The sequence below is a fragment of the Staurois parvus genome, unplaced genomic scaffold (assembly GCF_062004578.1).
Source record: "Staurois parvus isolate SC_StPar_1 unplaced genomic scaffold, SC_StPar_1.0 ptg000456l, whole genome shotgun sequence".
NCBI classification, from domain to species: Eukaryota; Metazoa; Chordata; class Amphibia; order Anura; family Ranidae; genus Staurois; species Staurois parvus.
The window spans coordinates 1,502,924-1,520,780 of NW_028318252.1; the positions used below are offsets into that span (position 1 = coordinate 1,502,924).

The 17,857-nt window shown below is 45.4% G+C and overlaps 1 protein-coding gene across 2 annotated transcripts in view; it reads right to left on the reverse strand.

The window, feature by feature from the left end:
• ECSIT (ECSIT signaling integrator) overlaps nt 1–17,857 on the reverse strand; it is a 33,192-nt gene that overhangs the window by 7,178 nt on the left and 8,157 nt on the right. For both annotated transcript variants that reach the window (XM_089688854.1, XM_089688855.1), the window contains exons 4-7: nt 17,302–17,525; nt 15,515–15,572; nt 9,709–9,857; nt 5,842–5,941 (exon numbers count right to left, since the gene is read on the reverse strand). In XM_089688854.1, coding sequence (XP_089544980.1) covers nt 5,842–5,941; nt 9,709–9,857; nt 15,515–15,572; nt 17,302–17,525 — 531 coding nt within the window. The remainder of the gene's footprint in view (nt 1–5,841; nt 5,942–9,708; nt 9,858–15,514; nt 15,573–17,301; nt 17,526–17,857) is intronic.

Genomic DNA, 17,857 nt, shown 5'->3' on the forward strand with positions numbered 1-17,857 from the left:
ATAAAGGGAATAGATCATAGTGCAACCCCATAAAATATGAACACTTTATTCGAGTGAAAACTGCCCTCACAAAAGTAATAAGTAATGAATCGGAAGAATATCATAGCCATCAATCAAAATGGTTCCTCACATCACTCATGCCAGTTTGAGCATGACAGGAAGTGATATTACTAGGCTCCGCCCAAATGGTGCATCACAGGTCCGTGACTTCTTCAGGGTAAGGAGCCCTGTGACATTCCCCATCTTTAACCGCCTCCCGCCCGCCATATAGTAATATGACAGACACAAGGCGGTTCTCTCGTTCTGGGAGGACGTCATATCGGCATTTCTCTCCCCACGAGATGTCACGCTGACAGCTCGTGAGGAGAGGAGAGTCGGTAATCGGCATTCCTCGGAGGGGACATGTACACTGATTATCAGAGCAGTGATGATCTGTGTAGCCCCAGCAGCGCCACCTGTCAGTGTCCATCAGTGCCACCTGTCAGTGTCCATCATTGCCAACTGTCCAACTGTCAGTGCTCATCCATGCCACCTGCCAGTGCCCATCAGTGCCACATCAATGCCACATATCAGAGCCCATCTGAGCTGCCTTTCAGTGTCACCCATCAGTGCCAGTCAGTGCCACCTATCAGTGCTGCCAATCAGTGCCAGTCAGTGCTGCCTATCAGTGCCATATATGAGTGCTGCCTTTCAATGCCCATCAGTGCCTCCTACCAGTGCCTCCTCATCAGTGTCCATCAGTGCAGCCTATCAGTGCCCATTACTGCAGCCAGATTAGCGCACATCAGTGAAGGAGAAAAATCACTTATTTACAAAATTTTATAACAAAAACTAAGAAAAAACTTTTTTTTTTTTTAAATTTTAGTGGTTTTTGGTTTGTTTAAGAAAAAATAAAAAATCCCGAGGTGATTAAATACCACCAAAATAAAGCTCTATCTGTCACAAAAAAAATGATAAAAATTTAATACGGGTACAGTGTTGCATGACTGCGCAATTGTCATTCAAAGTGCAACAGCTCTGAAAGCTGGAAATTGGCCTGGGCAGGAAGGGGGTGTAAGGCTGGCCATACACTATACAATTTTCTTTAGAAAATTGCTTTAGATTTACCAAAAACCATATAATATGAGGTCAAACCTAAACAACACTTTCAATTATATCCAATTAGGCGGACCCTTGCACTACACAGTTGAAGGTAAATCTAAAGAAAATTGGGCAGAAACTGGACAGAAATTTGTATAGTTTATGGCCAGCCTTAGTGCCCTGTAGGCTAGTGGTTAAATAGGGTACACAGCCATTAGTGCGGTGCCAAAATGAGCAGCATTAGGGAGCCAATGAGGAGCCCATACTCCGGACATAAATGTTAATCACCCAGTGAGAGCTCACATGTGTACAATCAAATTAAAGGGCCAGTATTAAACTGATCCTCCGGACATGGGAATAGACATAAGTAGTAATATAAAAACGGCCCACATGGAAACTTATTGGGTCCCAGCACATTATAAAATGAAAATGAATTAAAACAATATTATCCCCATCAGCAGATGAGTTAAAATAGACATTGACCAATACCCACACCAGTGCATATATAACTAGCACCATCTAGTGGATAAAGAAAAGAAAGCTCCATAAGATTCCAATGGGAAAGAAACTGAATAATATCATTTATTATCATTTATCTTTATGTACAAAATACTTTCTACCTCTGTTTTCTGTAAATATATAGTTTTTCACTCCAGGTTTATATTCCGTTTTTTTCCCATTAGAATCTTATGGTGCTTTCTTTTCTTTATCCACTAGATGGCGCTAGTCATATATGCACTGGTGTGGATATTGGTCAATGTCTATTTAGATATTTTAACTCATCTGCTGATGGGGATAATAATGTTTTAATTCATTTTCATTTTATAATGTGCTGGGACCCAATAAGTTTCCATGTGGGCCATTTTATATTACTACTTATGTCTATTCCCATGTCTGGAGGATCGGATTAATACTGGCCCTTTAATTTGATTGTACACATGTGAACTCTCTGAGTGATTAACATTTATGTCCTTAGTATGGGCTCAGCATTGGCTCCCTAATGCTGCTCGTTTTGGCACCACACTATTGGCTGTGTACCCTATTTAAAGATGGGGAATGTCACAGGGCCCCTTTCCCTGAAGAAGTCCCGGACCTGTGATGCACCATGTTGAGCGGAGCCTAGTAATATCACTTCCTGTCATGCTCAAACTGGCACAAGAGATTAGAGGAACCATTTTTATTGATGGCTATGATATGCCTTTGATTCATTACTTTTGTGAGGACACTGTACTTCTAGAGTGACAGTATGTTAAAAAAAAACATAAATAATAATATAAAAAAAATAAAATTAAAATGTAAAAAAAAAAATGTTGAAAAATTCTAATTTTGATTTAGTTATAAACTAAGTTGGGTTTTTTTTTTTTTTTACTAAAAAGATAGTTGAATACATTTTCCCCAACATTTATGAAGAAAGATTATTTGCAAAATTGTATAAGAAAAACACTTTTTTTTCAAAATTTTTTGACTTTTTCATTTATATAGCAAAAAAATAAAAATCCCAGTGGTGAATAAATACCACCAAAATAAAGTTTTATCTGTCTCAAAAAAAATGCTAAAAAATTCATACGGGTACAGTGTTGCATGACCGCACAATTGTCATTCAAAGTGTGATAGTGCTGAAAACTGAAAATTGGCCTGGACAGGAAGGGGGTGAAAGTGTCCGGACCTGAAGTGGTTAAAGAAGCATAATACGTGGAAGGAACACGTCACGGATCAGCAATTTGGAGACACATTTTCCTGATAAAGCGTGCTTTTGGCCTGTTATAATTTATAGGTCAATGGTTGAGGTGAGCAGGGAGCGGGGCCACAAGTCAAGCACAGTGTTGATTATGGCTGGATGTTAATGCAACATATACTGGATTGGACGTTTATTATCTGTTACATTTTTTTGGACTGACACACAGCACACAGTTAACCCTTTGATCGCCCCAGATGTTAACCCCTTCCTGCCCAGTGCCATTAGTACAGTGTCAGTGCTTTTTATTAGCACTGATCACTATATTAGTGTCACTGGGGTGGCAGTTAATCAGTCTGGTGTATCCCCCCCGTGTCAGAATGCCTGCCGCAGTCCCGCAATAAGTCGCTGATCTCCGCCATTACTAGTGAAAAAAGATAAAAAAATTCCAGTATCTATACCGACATTTGTAGACGCTATAACTTTCACATAAACCAATTAATTTACATGTATTGGGATTTTTTTTTTTAGCAAAGACACGGAGCAGAATACATTTTGGCCTAAATTTGTAAAGAAATTTTATTTTTTTAATTTTTTTTACTGCATATGTTTTAGAGCAAAAAGTCAAGAATAGTTCTATTTGTGGGGAAAAAAAGGACATAAATTTAATTTATGTGCAGCGTTGCATGACCGCGCAACTGTCAGTTAATATAACGCAGCTCCGTATTGCAAAAAATGGCCTGTTCAGGAAGGGGGGATAAATCCTCTGGAGGGCAACTGTCATGGCACTGAAAATTGCCTGGTAATGAAGAGGTATATTGAGACTAGTACTAAAGTGGTAATGTGACGGGAGTGACTTTTGGGGGTGGGGGGACCGCTTGGTCAGCTCATGTCCCCCTCATTATGTTTAACCCACCCTGTGCCTGTTAAGGGGTACAGGGTGTAAATGTGAATGTCCCAGTCTTGCATATAGTGTGTGTTCCTTTGTCCTTGCCATGTGGTTGCCTATTGTGCTATGCCCTGTGCTACCCCCCATTGTTCTGTGTCTTGCCATGTGTTCCTGCATTGTCTACTGCCATGTGGTTATTCCTTTGTTCTAGGCCACTTGGCTGTCCATTGTTTGTTTGCCATGTGCTTCATCCCATTGTTCTGTGTCTTGGTTGGATGGGGCGGGCTGATGATGTGTTTCCTGTCCCTGGTTGTCTTTCCCCGCCCTCTGTATAAAACATGTTGTTTGTGTACAATAAAGAGAGTTGGCTTTCTGTTTTAAGAAGAGCTGGGTGCTGTCTATTTTCTGAGGGATTTCAGGGTGGGGTCCGTGGATGGTGTTCGGACAGCGGAAGCTGCGGGATAACGGAATATACCCAAGTGCGGTCGGGTACCGGTTCCGTTACAGGTAAGTTAGCAGGGAAACCAACACTTTCGGGAGTGTTGACCTCCTGGGTCCTCCACAGCTCCTACTTATGATGTGGAGATCAGCAGACAGAGCCTGTAAGAGCTATGTGGGATCCAGGAAATTGACACTCCTGGAAGTGTCGGTTTCCTGGAAGACGTCTCAGGATTGGAGTGGTGCTCGGTGGCACAGGCAGCAATTAAGGCGACTGTATACACTCTTCTTTTACAGGTACGGCTTGGTTTAAAATTGTTCGTACAGCGGCAGCATCACTATTAGGGTTTATGGGAAGAAAACGAAAAATATTTTTAACCACTCGCCAACCACCCGCCCACACTGTACTGCAAATGAGTGGTGCCTGTAGGCAAAGCAACGTACTGGTACGGTGTCACCTACTTCCAATTTTAGGGTAGGAGCTTGTCAGCAAGTCCTAGCCAATGATTCATGGCCGGGACCTGCTGATCGGGTGTGTGCAATCACAGCCCAGAGCTCTTATGTTGGTAAACAACACAGAGCTCTGAACCAAGGGAGCTGTCAGTTTCTCATGCCTGCTTCGTAGAGCCTGAGAGGTCAGCTAGTAAAAAAAGCACACGTAACACACAAATTTAACCCCTTCAGTGCCCTTAGATGTTAACCCCTTCCCACAGAGTGTCATTAGTACAGTGACAGTGTATGGAATTATCACTGACCATTGCATTAGTGTCAATGGCAGGGCCGGACTGACCATTTGGAAACTCGGGCACTGTCCGAGGGCCCAGGGTCAGTAGGGGGTCCCATGAGATGCCCCTGGTACCTTTTTCATGGTTTTTTTAGTTTGGAAAGGACACAGGGGCCTCATGATCCCCTATTGTCCGGAGGCCCCATGAGTTGTCAGTTTGCCCCTGGTAGGGGGCCCCATGAGATGCCCCTGGTACCTTTTTCATAGGCTTTTTTGAGTTTGGCAAGGACACAGGGGCCCCATGATCCCCTATTGCCCGGGGGCCCCATGAGTTGTCAGTCTGCCCCTGGTCACTGGTGATTTCAGTGTCAGTCAGTTACCCCCAGCGTCCGTTAGTGTCAGATTGCCAGCCGCAGTATCAAAAAGTATAAAAAAAAAATTAAGAAATCAAAATTGCAGTATCTATACCATAGTTTGTAGGCTCTATAACTTTCACACAAACCAATCAATATACACTTATTGGGATTTTTTTCGTTATCAAAAACGTAGCAGAATACATTTTGGCCAAAATTTATGAAGAAATTAGATTTTTTTCAATTTTTTTTATTGGATATGTTTTATAGCATAAAGTAAAAAATATTGTTTTTCTTTCCCCTCAAATTGTTCAGTCTTTTTTTGTTTATAGTGCAAAAAACAAAAAAGAAAGATTATATATTTGCAAAATTGTATAAGAAAAACACTTTTATTTCAAAATGTTTGGACTTTTTCATTTATATAGCAAAAAAATAAAAATCCCAGCGGTGATCAAATACCACCAAAACAAAGCTCTCTGTGTGTGAAAAAATATTTTATAAATTTCATTTGGGTACAGCGTTGCACGACAGCACAATTGTTAAAAAAAAAAAAAAAAAAAAAAAGTAATGAAGTGCCGAATAGCAAAAAAAGGGCCTGGTCATGAACATGAAGGGGGTAAAATCTTCCGGAGCTCAAGTGGTTAAGTATACATGTGCACCATCAAGTCAACAAACACCTTACCTTTATCCACATCAAAGGTGTAAGTATCAGAGAGATCTCGATCCAGGTCCAGGTCCAATTCGATTGGGTAATATAAACTCCTTTCAGGGTCTACTGTTTCCTGAAATGAACATCAGAACACCAATCACTTTACAAGCTGGGAGACTGCAGAGAACTGTACATAGCCTACAGAGAATCTATAAATCTGTAATATTCAGGAAGAGAAATATAGTACACTGTGTGAATGTTATTTTTAAGTCACTTTCAGGGCCTGTTAACCCCCCTGGCGGTATTCCTGAGTGTAGCTCGGGGTAAAGTTTCAGTACCACAAGCGGTAACCCCGAGCTACACTCAGGAATACACTGCAGCGCTGCTCCGGGATTTCTTCTTCACTTACCTTGTCCTGCGCTCCCGCGATGTCCCTCCTGCAGTGTCCCCTGTAATGTCCTCCGGCCGATGCCGGCATCTGTCTTCCGGGTTCCGTTCCCTGCGACGTCGGGACGTACGGGGACAGAACTGGCAGGAAATTTGAAATTTGACATTCACTAAATACACTAAAATCACATAGTATAACATTACTGTATCAAACCATTTCACATACATTTTGTCCCGAGTGCTTTGTCCTGCGCCCTGCCTGCATTTTTACTGTTCTTTCTGCCTGGAAACTGAGAAACGTCCATGGCGTCCAAAAAGCGTCCCTTTAGGTCAAAAGCGGTTTTAGACCGGCTAGAGAACAGCGATAGTAAATCAGAACCACTTGCAGAATTGAGTGATAATGATTGGTTGGGTAAATTCGTCATCAGACACTGAAAACAATTTTGCGACTTTGCTCAGTGATGTGCGAACTTGGCGCTATATTTCAAATTTCAGTGTTTTTGGTTTGATTATATTATTGAATTAAATTTATTATTATAATATTATTTTTTACGATTATTTATTAAATTATAATTTATGATTTCGTGTTTCAAATTTTATCATACCCGGGATGTTTACTAGACTCTTGTTCAGACAGATTTCAGTGAGTTATTCCTAAGAATTACAGGCCTACAATAAACAAAAAACATATTTCCATGCAAAAAAATGTACCGCTTTGAGCACAGAAATATGGACATAATCAGACCGCTAGGTAGGCTACAGGCTACATCCACCTTTATTAGCATGTTCCATGTCATGCCCATATCTGAAATGTAACATAAACCACAATCCCAATCTGCAGCCCCTCAAACCACCTTACCCTTACAGCAGTCAGGGGTGTGTCTTCCTGACGGCTCCTGTCAAATGTATTATTGGTGTGGCTCCGCCCATACGGCTGCATCATTCATTTACTGTGAATGAAAAACAAAACACGAGTCCCATCTACCACTATGGCAGAGAGACTTGTAGCTCTCAATGGAGCACAAGTGCGGTGATGTCACTGTAGTCCATTGGTACTTCCTCCAGCCCTGTAACCAAAGGTCCATCCCTTGGTACAGACCAGCAGCTTTGGGAACAGTCTGCAGGAACTAGAGCATTGCACCCGCTATCCACTCATTGGAGTTGCAAAGCTTTCCAGGCTCCAATAAAATAAATAAATTAATTGATTAATTAAAACATAAATTAAAATAAAATTAATCAATTCATTCATTAAATGCACATTTTTATTAAATGAATACACAATCAGTTTTTTCTTTCTTTCTTTTTTTGCAAAAAAGGAGATCATTATGAATGGGCTGCCAATGCTTCACAATGCACAAAGAATGCATGCCCCTTGTGTCACGATGCACTGTATGCTCGTCGTGTCCTACTGCACAGTATGTTGTGGTCAGGGGTGTATTTAATGTTTTGTTCTGCCCTAGGCAACACAAATATCACCGCCCCCCCCAATGCACCAACGTTTGCTGGGCGGAACTTAGTGGTCGGTGAGACGGTGTCAGTTAGTGGTATGAGTGGTGTGAAGGTGTCAGTTAGTGGTATGAGTGGTGTGAAGGTGTCAGTTAGTGGTATGAGTGGTGTGAAGGTGTCAGTTAGTGGTATGAGTGGTGTGAAGGTGTCAGTTAGTGGTATGAACGAGCAGAAGGTGTCAGTTAGTGGTATGAGCGAGCAGAAGGTGTCAGTTAGTGGTATGAGCGAGCAGAAGGTGTCAGTTAGTGGTATGAGCGGCGAGACGGTGTCAGTTAGTGGTATGAGTGGTGTGAAGGTGTCAGTTAGTGGTATGAGTGGTGTGAAGGTGTCAGTTAGTGTTATGAGCGGCAAGATGGTGTCAGTTAGTGGTATGAGTGGTGTGAAGGTGTCAGTTAGTGGTATGAGTCAGTCACCTGGCAGTCTCTGTCAGCTCTCCGCCCCCCCCCCACAATAGTATACATGGTATACAGAGTAGCAGGATGGAGATCACTCACCAGGCCTGGTGGAGGGGTGGAGACCGAGGGGGGGAGCCATATACTGCCAGTACGTATCCTCCTCACAGCCGCATTTCCCTTCCCTCTCTGTGACAGAGATCCCTGCCTCAGCTGGACACTGCCGTCCTCCAGGGATCATCACTCAGCCCTGGCTCCTCACCCCCATCCACTGCGGGGAGCTCCGACCATCAGAGCAGCCTACAGCCTGGCCAGGCGCACTGCATGCTGGGAGTTGTAGTCCTTCCCCCGCACACCCTGCCGGGATTGTAGTTCGCTCTTGTGGAGGTGGCAGGTCGGAGGCGGGGGAAGGACTACAACTCCCAGCATGCAGTGCGCCCGGCCAGGCTGTAGGCTGCACTGAGGGTCGGAGCTCCCCGCAGTGGATGGTGGTGGGGAGCCAGGACTGAGAGATGATCCAGGAGGACGGCAGTGTCCAGGGGAGGCCTGATACTCCTATTCCTCACTGCATTCTTCTGTTTTAGTGACATCACGGGCGTCCCTTCTTCCAAGGCGCGGTGCCGCCCTAGGCAAAAGCCTTGTTTGCCTCGTGGCAAATACGCCATTGGTTGTGGTGCGCTTTGCCGTACAGTGTGTTGGGGTATCATTTACAATGAATGGCACCTCAACACACAAAGCAGGTGCATTGGCATGCACTGTGGCAAAGCATGTTTTAGCATGTGAATGGGTCCTAATGGAAATTTGCAGTGGGAGAAGCACAGAAGCTTTCATTGTTGACCTGCTCAAGGAAATCCCAGTAGCCCTTTCTGAGTCATTGACTCTGCACAAGCGTGCTGTAAGTAAACTCTCTGGTAAATATTTGCATGCTAGCTCCAGGTCAATCACTCAGAAAATACTAGGGATGCACCAAAATGTCGGTGGCCAAAACGTTTCAGCCGAAAACACCCCTTTCGGTTGTCGGCCGAAATGAAAAAAAGCACCAATACAGGTGCCAAATAAACCCCGCCCCTCGCTGCCCGTCTGCCGCTTGGTAGTTCAGCCTTACCTGAGAAACCATCGATCCCGGCGCTGGGCATAGAGATGAGAGAAGGAAAGATGGCCACCACACATCTCTATGCCCTTGGGGGACCGGAGCGATGTCACTTCAGGTTCCAGCCATTTTTTTTTTTAACCCCTTGACGCCGGATCGTCCCGGTGTGAAGAGGAGTTCCTGCGCCGGGAGGTGGGCAGGACGGGGCGGGGCTTAGTGTCATGTGGCCGCCGTCACGTCACGGCTGGTCACATGATCATAGAAAATACTGCAGCCAGTGAATCAGCATGACAGCCATGGAACTAGCATTTTCAAGACAAGAGTTTAGCAGCGTATTGTTTACACACAACTACTCCTTAAGTGCTCATCCAGCCCAAGTATTGAAGTCTAGTAGTGCAAACGGCACAGATCAGAGTTAGTAAAGCCCTCCAGATTACAGAAACTTTAAAATCAGCATGCTGGAACTTGTAGTTCTGCAGAAACTGGAGTGCCTACAGCTGACATAAAACAGAAGTACTCGCTCACCTCCCATTTATTAGCATTGGGCTCAGCACGTAAGATGTAATAATATGTGCAGGTCTTCTTCAGCCATAAAGTAAATGGACCTTCAACCAGGACAGGGTAATTGCGATCATGGTTCTCTAGAAGCTCCTTCTGTTCCGGTGACTGGATACCTGTAAGAAGGTCACAAATCGCAATGAAAACTTTCTTGGCATTTTACTCTCCCTTCCACAAGGTGACATCAGCACACAGACCTGTTTGTTAGAGGTCTGTAAACCTGGCCATAGACCGAAAAGGGCAGCCAGACCTGCATATATAGTATGTTCCGACACTGACATCCATGCAGGCGAGCACACCTTTTGAAAAGTACCTGTACCATGGTCGGATCTAGGGGGGTGCTGTGGTGGGCTGTGCCCCCCCAGGCTGGGTGCCCTCTCCTGCTATGTACTTTGTGCCGTGCCATGTACTTTGAGCTTTATTTATTTATTTATTTAAGGTACTTATATAGCGCCGTCAATTTACACAGCGCTTTACATATATATTGTACATTCACATCAGTCCCTAACCCTCAAGGGGTGTACAATCTAAGGTCCCTAACTCACATTCATATACAAGGGCCAATTTATTAAGGATCCAATTAACCTACCAGCATGTCTTTGGAGTGTGGGAGGAAACTGGAGTACCCGGAGGAAATCCACGCAGGCAGAGGGAGAACATGCAAACTGCAGGCAAAAGATGCCGGGGCTGGGATTCAAACCAACGACCCTAGTACTGCCAGGCGGAGGTGCTAACCATTTAGCAATTGTGCTGCCCACTTCCCCCCCATCCCTGCAATCATGGCCGGCTGCATCTAAAGTAATCAGTCCAGACAGGAGCGGCAGAGAGGAGAGAGCGGGGAGGAGATGTGAGCTCTCTGTGATCTCCCCCTCCTGTCATGACAGCGATCCTCCGTACAGCAGGTTATATAGGATCTCTATTACATCTGACGGTACGCAGCTTCATTAGCTGCCCCCATCCACATTTCCAAGAGTTGAGCACTCTTTGCAGGAGATGGGGGCAGGTAATGAAGCTGCGTACCATCAGATATAATAGAGATCCTATATAACCTGCTGTACGGAGGATCGCTGTTATGACAGGAGGGGAGATCACAGAGAGCCTGCATCCCCTCACTACTCATGTTGTTCCCTCATGTAAGATTGGAAGGAGGGGCAGCTCGTGGAGGAGGGGTGGGGGGGGCTATTTGTGCTGGGAAGGGTAATTAGGGGAGGGGGGGGTTGTGTTAGGAGGCAGGATTGGAGAAGATTTGTGCTAGGAGGGGGGAATTGGTGGTGATATGTGCTACTAAGGTGATTTGGGTATGCAGGGATTTGCGCTGGGAAGGGTAATTTGTAGGCCGTTGTGCTAGGAGGAGTAAATATTGGGGAGAGGGGGAAGAATTTGTACTAGTAGGAGGGATTTGGGGGGAGGATTTGTACTAGTAGGAGGTATTTGGGGGGAGGATTTGTACTAGTAGGAGGTATTTGGGGGGAGGATTTGTACTAGTAGGAGGGATTTGGGGGGAGGATTTGTACTAGTAGGAGGTATTTGGGGGGAGGATTTGTATTCTGGGGAATATTTGCGCTAGGAGGGGGGATTTAGGAGTATTTGTACTAGGAGGGGAGATTTGAGGAGAAGAGATTTGAGGAGAGGATTTACGCTAGGAGCAGGGATTTGAGGGAGAGGGTTTGTGCTAGAAATGGGGGGAATTTGTATTAGGAGGGGTGATTTTAGGAGAGAATTTGTACTAGGAGGGGAATTTGGGGAGAGGATTTATGCTAGGAGTGGGGATTTGGAGAGAGGATTTGTGCTAGGAGGGGGGATGGGTGGGACTTTTAGGATTTTTACTAGAAGGGGGAATATGGTAAAGGATTTAAGCTAGGAGTGGGGATTTGTATTGGGAGTGGGGTGGGGGGGGGGGGGGGGGGGGGAGAGAATTAGTACTAGGAGTGGGGATTTGAAGGGAAAATTAATACTAGGAGGGGGGATTTAGCGGAAAGGGTTTGTACTAGGAGTGGGGATTTGTACTGGGGGGATTGGGGAGAGAATTATTACTAGAAGTGGGGATTTGGGGGAAAGGTTTTGTACAAGGAGGGGGGATTTGAGGGGAGAATTAGTACTAGGAGGGGGGATTTGAAGGGAGAATTAATACTAGGAGGGGGGATTTGGGGGAGAGGGTTTGTACTAGGAGTGGGAATTTGTACTGGGGGGGATTGGGGAGAGAATTATTACTAGGAGTGGGGATTTGGGGGAGAGGGCTTGTACAACGAGGGGGGATTTGAGGGGAGAATTATTACTAGGAGGGAGGGTTTGTACAAGGAAGAGGGGGATTTGAGGGGAGAATTAGTAATAGGAGGGAGGATTTGGGGGAGAGGGTTTGTACAAGGAGGGGGGATTTGGAAGGAAAGAGGATGTATGCTAGGAGGGATTATTTTTGAGGCATGGAAGATTTGTTAGGGATTGGGGGAATTTGAGCTGGAAGGTTGTATGTGGGGGCAAAGATTTGTGCTGGAAGGGGGGTTTGAAATGTGAGGATGGAGAATGTTTTCATTTTTTGTTTGGGTAGAAATCGGGCTTCCTAGAAGGAATCTATGCTTATGAGGTGACCATGTTGGTTAGTGCTGTTTTTTGTTTTTTTTTTGGGGGGGGGGTGCGATTTGTCACCCTCACCTTGAGCGCCGGATGACCTTGTCCCGGCTCTGTCCGCACTGCACACAAGGCACTCAACAGATCTTTTCCTCCCTACATAACACATAGCTGAGATCAGATTCCTCACAGCATCAATCTGCATAATGTGTAGCTAGCTGCAATTGCTGTTCTGACCTGTGAAATTCCCTGATTGGCTTGGCAGGTGCAGTAGCCAGCTACACACTGTGTGGAGAGATACTGATCTCAGCTATGTGCTGTGTGGGGAGGAGGAGATCTCTTACATGCCCTGCCAAAAGTGCCCAGGTTTTCAACTCTGCTGACTCCTGTACCCTGCTCTGCTAACCCCTGTCCTCTGCACTGCTGACCCCTGTCCTCTGCCATGCTAACCGCTATACACTGCCCTACATACTGCCGACCCCCTGTACACTGCCCTACATACTGCCGACCCCCTGTACACTGCCCTACATACTGCCGACCCCCTGTACACTGCCCTACATACTGCCGACCCCCTGTACACTGCCCTACATACTGCCGACCCCCTGTACACTGCCCTACATACTGCCGACCCCCTGTACACTGCTCTACTGAGTTTTATACACTGCCCTGCTGACCTTGCATCCCCTGCCCCCCTGACATTTTTACTGCACCCCCAAATCAGACAGGCAAGATCTGGCCCTGACTTGTACTGGGGAAGTATGATAGCTGCCATTGCTAACCTATGAAGATACATATTCCCTGGCTCTGTCATGCTCATCCACCAGCTTATTAGTGAGGATATCAATGTAAAGATATAAATGAAGGCAGTGTGACCATACTATCTGATATGATCACAATCTCAAATAAGGTCCCTTAACTTGCTGTTCTATATGGCTCTGTATTGTTTTCCAAGGACCAGTGGAGCTCTCAGCAAACATATTCACAGGAAGTCTTCCAGCACAAGACATGAAAAGGGGGCAGAGCCAGGCAGTCAGGGCCAGGAAATCTGCTCCCACCTTTGACTAAGATCACATGCAGAAATAAGAGCAAGACCCAGAGTGAGACCAGGGCAGATGTTTCTGCAGAACAGGTAAGAATACCACCAGGAGCTTTTATCATCTGTGTATGGTGCATGGCCGCGGATCAGGACAGAGAAAGGGGTCCATACAGAGCCATTAACTATTAATTCTTTACCTCTCTATATGTAATCTCCCCCGCCTCTCTATATATAATCTCCTCCACCTCTCTATATATAATCTCCCCCGCCTCTCTATATATAATCTCCCCCATTTGTTACTATTGATATACGTTAATCTCCCCCATTACCTCTCTCTATATAATCTTCCCCACCTCTCTATATGTAACCTCCCCCACCTCTCTATATGTAACCTCCCCCACCTCTCTATATGTAACCTCCCCCACCTCTCTATATGTAACCTCCCCCACCTCTCTATATGTAACCTCCCCCACCTCTCTATATGTAACCTCCCCCACCTCTCTATATATAATCTCCCCCACCTCTCTATATATAATCTCCCCCACCTCTCTATATGTAATCTCCCCCACCTCTCTATATGTAATCTCCCCCACCTCTCTCTCTCTCTCTCTCTATATATATATATATATATATATATATATATAATCTCCCCCCCCCCTCTCTCTCTCTAATCTCCCCCCCCCCTCTCTCTCTCTAATCTCCCCCACCTCTCTCTCTCTCTATATATAATCTCCCCACCCCCCCTCTCTCTCTCTAATCTCCCCCACCTCTCTCTCTCTCTCTCTCTCTCTCTCTCTCTCTCTATATATATAATCTCCCCCACCTCTCTCTCTCTCTATATATATATAATCTCCCCCACCTCTCTCTATATATATAATCTCCCCCACCTCTTTCTATATATAATCTCCCCCATTACTTCTCTATATAATCTCCCCCACCTCTCTCTCTATATATAATCTCCCCCACTACCTCTCTCTAAATCTAATCTCCCCCACCTCTCTATATATAATCTCCCCCATTACTTCTCTATATAATCTCCCCCACCTCTCTCTATATAATCTCTCCCACCTATCTATAATCTTCCCAACTCTGTATTTAAACTAATCTCCCTACCTCTATATCTAATCTCTCCAAATCTGTCTGATCTTCCCTCCCTATTTTGCTAATCTCTCCTCTAAATGAACTCTCCATCTCTCGGTCTACTCTATCTCAATATCTCGTCTTTTCACCTCTCTAATTTCTCCCATCCCTTGCTCTTTAACCATTTGCCAACCGCGCTATAGCTGCATGACGGCTACAGCGCGGTTGTCCAGTTCTGGGAGGGCGTCATATGACGTCTTCCCAGAACGTGCCCTCCTGTGCACCCCCAGCGGTGTGCCCCCGACAATCTCCATGATTGCTGTGTCCTACGGACACAGTTGATCACGTGATGCTGTAAAAGGCCAATCACAGTGGCCTTTTACCACGTAATCAGCTGTGTCCAATGACATAGCAGATCACTGGGTAAATGCAGTTGCTGGTTATCGGCTGCACTTTCCTCACGCTGTGAAAGTACTGCCAATAACTGGCAATTGTTAGAGAACAGATCACCACTGATCATCAGGGCACTGATGATCAGTGCCCAGCAGTGTCAACCACCAAAGCCACCCACAAGTGCCACCCACCCGTGCCCATCAGTGCCTAGCAGTGCTGCCAACCTGTGCCCAGAACTGCCACACATCAGTTTCCAGCAGTGCCACTCTTTAGAGTGCCTATCGGTGCCGCCTATCAGTGCTCATCATTGCTGCATCATCAGTGCCAGCTGATCAGCGCTGCCTATCCGTGCCCATCAATGCTGCCTTTCAGTGCAGCCTCATCAACGCACATCAATTGTTTGCTCTTTTTTTTTTTTTTTATAGCTTAAAATATACAAACCCCAGTGGCAATTAAATACCACCTAAAGAAAGCTCTATTTGTGTGAAAAAAAAGGATAAAAATTTCATATGGGTACAATGTTGCATGACTGCGCAATTATCATTCATAGTGTGACAGCGCTGAAAGATAAAAATTGGCCTGGGCAGGAAGGAGGTATAAGTGTAAGGTAGGCAATTGGTTAACCTGTCCATCCATCCAGACAGAGAACAGTGTATTCCAGTATTCATTAACATGGGTTTACGAAACACAGGTACGTACCCACAAGATGCGTGTGCTCTTTAACTGTCCCATCGTCACACTGTTCTGTTGATGGCAGCTGTAAGGACATCATAAACCAAGATCAATATACATATACAAGAAATATGCTGAACATCTGCAAACAAAACCACACACGTTCCATGGTCATAAGAAACATTGCAGACTGCCCATTTTCATGACAGCTCAAAGCTGGTCGTGCTGTTGATATGATTGGTTGAATCCTAATAGCTGTATCAACAAATGCTGGCACACCAACAGACAGAATATACATTTCAGCCAGTGAGCAGGACATTACCAAAATTCATTTCAAGGATTACTATTATTATTATACAGTATTTATATAGCGCCAACAGTTTGCTCAGCACTGTACATTATAGTGGGAGACAATACAGCAACAATACAGTACAATACACGAGGGGTTCGAGGGCCCTGCTCCTTGGAGCTTACAATCTAGGAGGGAGGGGATAGTTGTGCAGGAGGAAGTAGCTGTGGGGGATGGAGTGGTAGGAAGAGTGGAGGAGTTTAGCAATTAGGTGAGCGCAGGGTAGGCTTCTCTAAAGAGATGGGTTTTCAGGGTGCGCCTAAAGGTGAGCAGGGTAGGTGACAGTCTGATGGATTGGGGTAGTGAGTCCCAGAGGATGGAGGAAGCCCTGGAGAAGTCCTGGAGATGGGCATGGGAGGAGGAGACCAGGGAACTGGAGAGTAGGACGTCTTGTGAAGAGCGGAGAGTGCGTTTTGGGTGGTATTTGATACCAGATGAGTGATGTAGTTTGGGGCAATATTATGAACAGCTTTGTACGTCAATGTTAATATTTTGAATTTTATGCGTTTGCCAATCCCTCCACTGGCTTCCGATTGCCTGAGGGGGGTGGCGGATACGGAGCGGTTGGTAAGGTGGATGAGTCTGGCCGCAGAATTCAGGATAGACTGAAGCGGGGATAGCCTGTGTTGGGGTAAGCCGGTGAGGAAGGAGTTGCAGTAGTCAAGTCGTGATGTGATATGATAAGGATTAAATGTTAGTTGTAACGAAACCGGCCCAGTCTGCACTTGGGTACTTCCGTTAGGATACCGCTTCCCTGTCCAAACACCGACCACAGACACCACACAAGACTAGATGACATCAGTCTTGAAGTAAACTAGGAATTAGACTACTTTATTTTAACACAGATACAAGATATATAAATTCAATGGAACAACCCCCCTTCCCTGCATAATGACACAGGGTGGGGCAATCTACCTTTAGTAACAAGAGACAGAACCAACAGACAGTCCCATCAGGAGGGAGGGCTGCTGGAAACACCCCCCACCAAGCCAATACACAAATACATACATCCCATAATTGTTTGCTCCCAAGCAAGATACACAATAGAACAATGGGATGCAACCACATGGCATTAAACAATAAACAACCCCCCACCTCAATATTAGGACACATCACCCTGTACCCCTAACAGGCACAGGGTGACTTACACATAATGGGGATATGGGAAGCTGAGACAGGGGTCTCCTCACCTCTCCAAAGTGAGCTGGGTTGCATGGGCCCCCCACCCAAAGTGACTCCCGTCACATTAGTTATATCCAGTGCAACTTAAAATAAGATGGGAAATATTTCTGTGAACAGAAGATCTTGTATGTACGTACGATTCGTGTAGAGTGCAGCCACCAGATGCCCTTGCACAGAACATTAGTTATCAGGTCTATGAGGGATGTACACAGGCAGAAATGCTGGAAAGGAACTACAAGAAGAAGAGTGGCGGATGGCGGCTCTGGAAATAAGCTCCCCTCACCTGGTACACTGTGATTTTGGCGCACTTGTCGGCTGCTATGCGTTCCAGGCAATGTTTTGACATAGAGACGGGGTCGGCCTCAATACCAGCTGGAACTGGGTAAGGGTTGGTGTGCTTGAACCGAGGGAACCAGTACATTATCCTCCGGTACTTCTTCACAGGATGGCTAAGTTTCCCAAATATTTGTATTAGCAGGAAACTGGTGTTCTTGTCAGGGGTAACGCCTAGAGGAAGAGAGAGCTTGGTAAGCCAGATGAAATGTCCCATGAAATGAAATGCATGTCACATAGCTCCTCCTTGTCTGTGTCATCCTGTGTGGGAAGGACAACCTACATGTTATCTCCCCTTACACCATAGGGTGACACAGGAGGAGCTAACTCCATGTCACAGTTCCTCCTGGGTGATGTCACCATGTCAGACTCCATATCATATAGCAACTCCTTTCTTTGTCACCCTATGGTGGGAGTGACAAACCCAACATCAGATCGCTACCACTGTCTGTGTCACCCTATGGTGGGAGTGACAAACCCAACATCAGATCGCTACCACTGTCTGT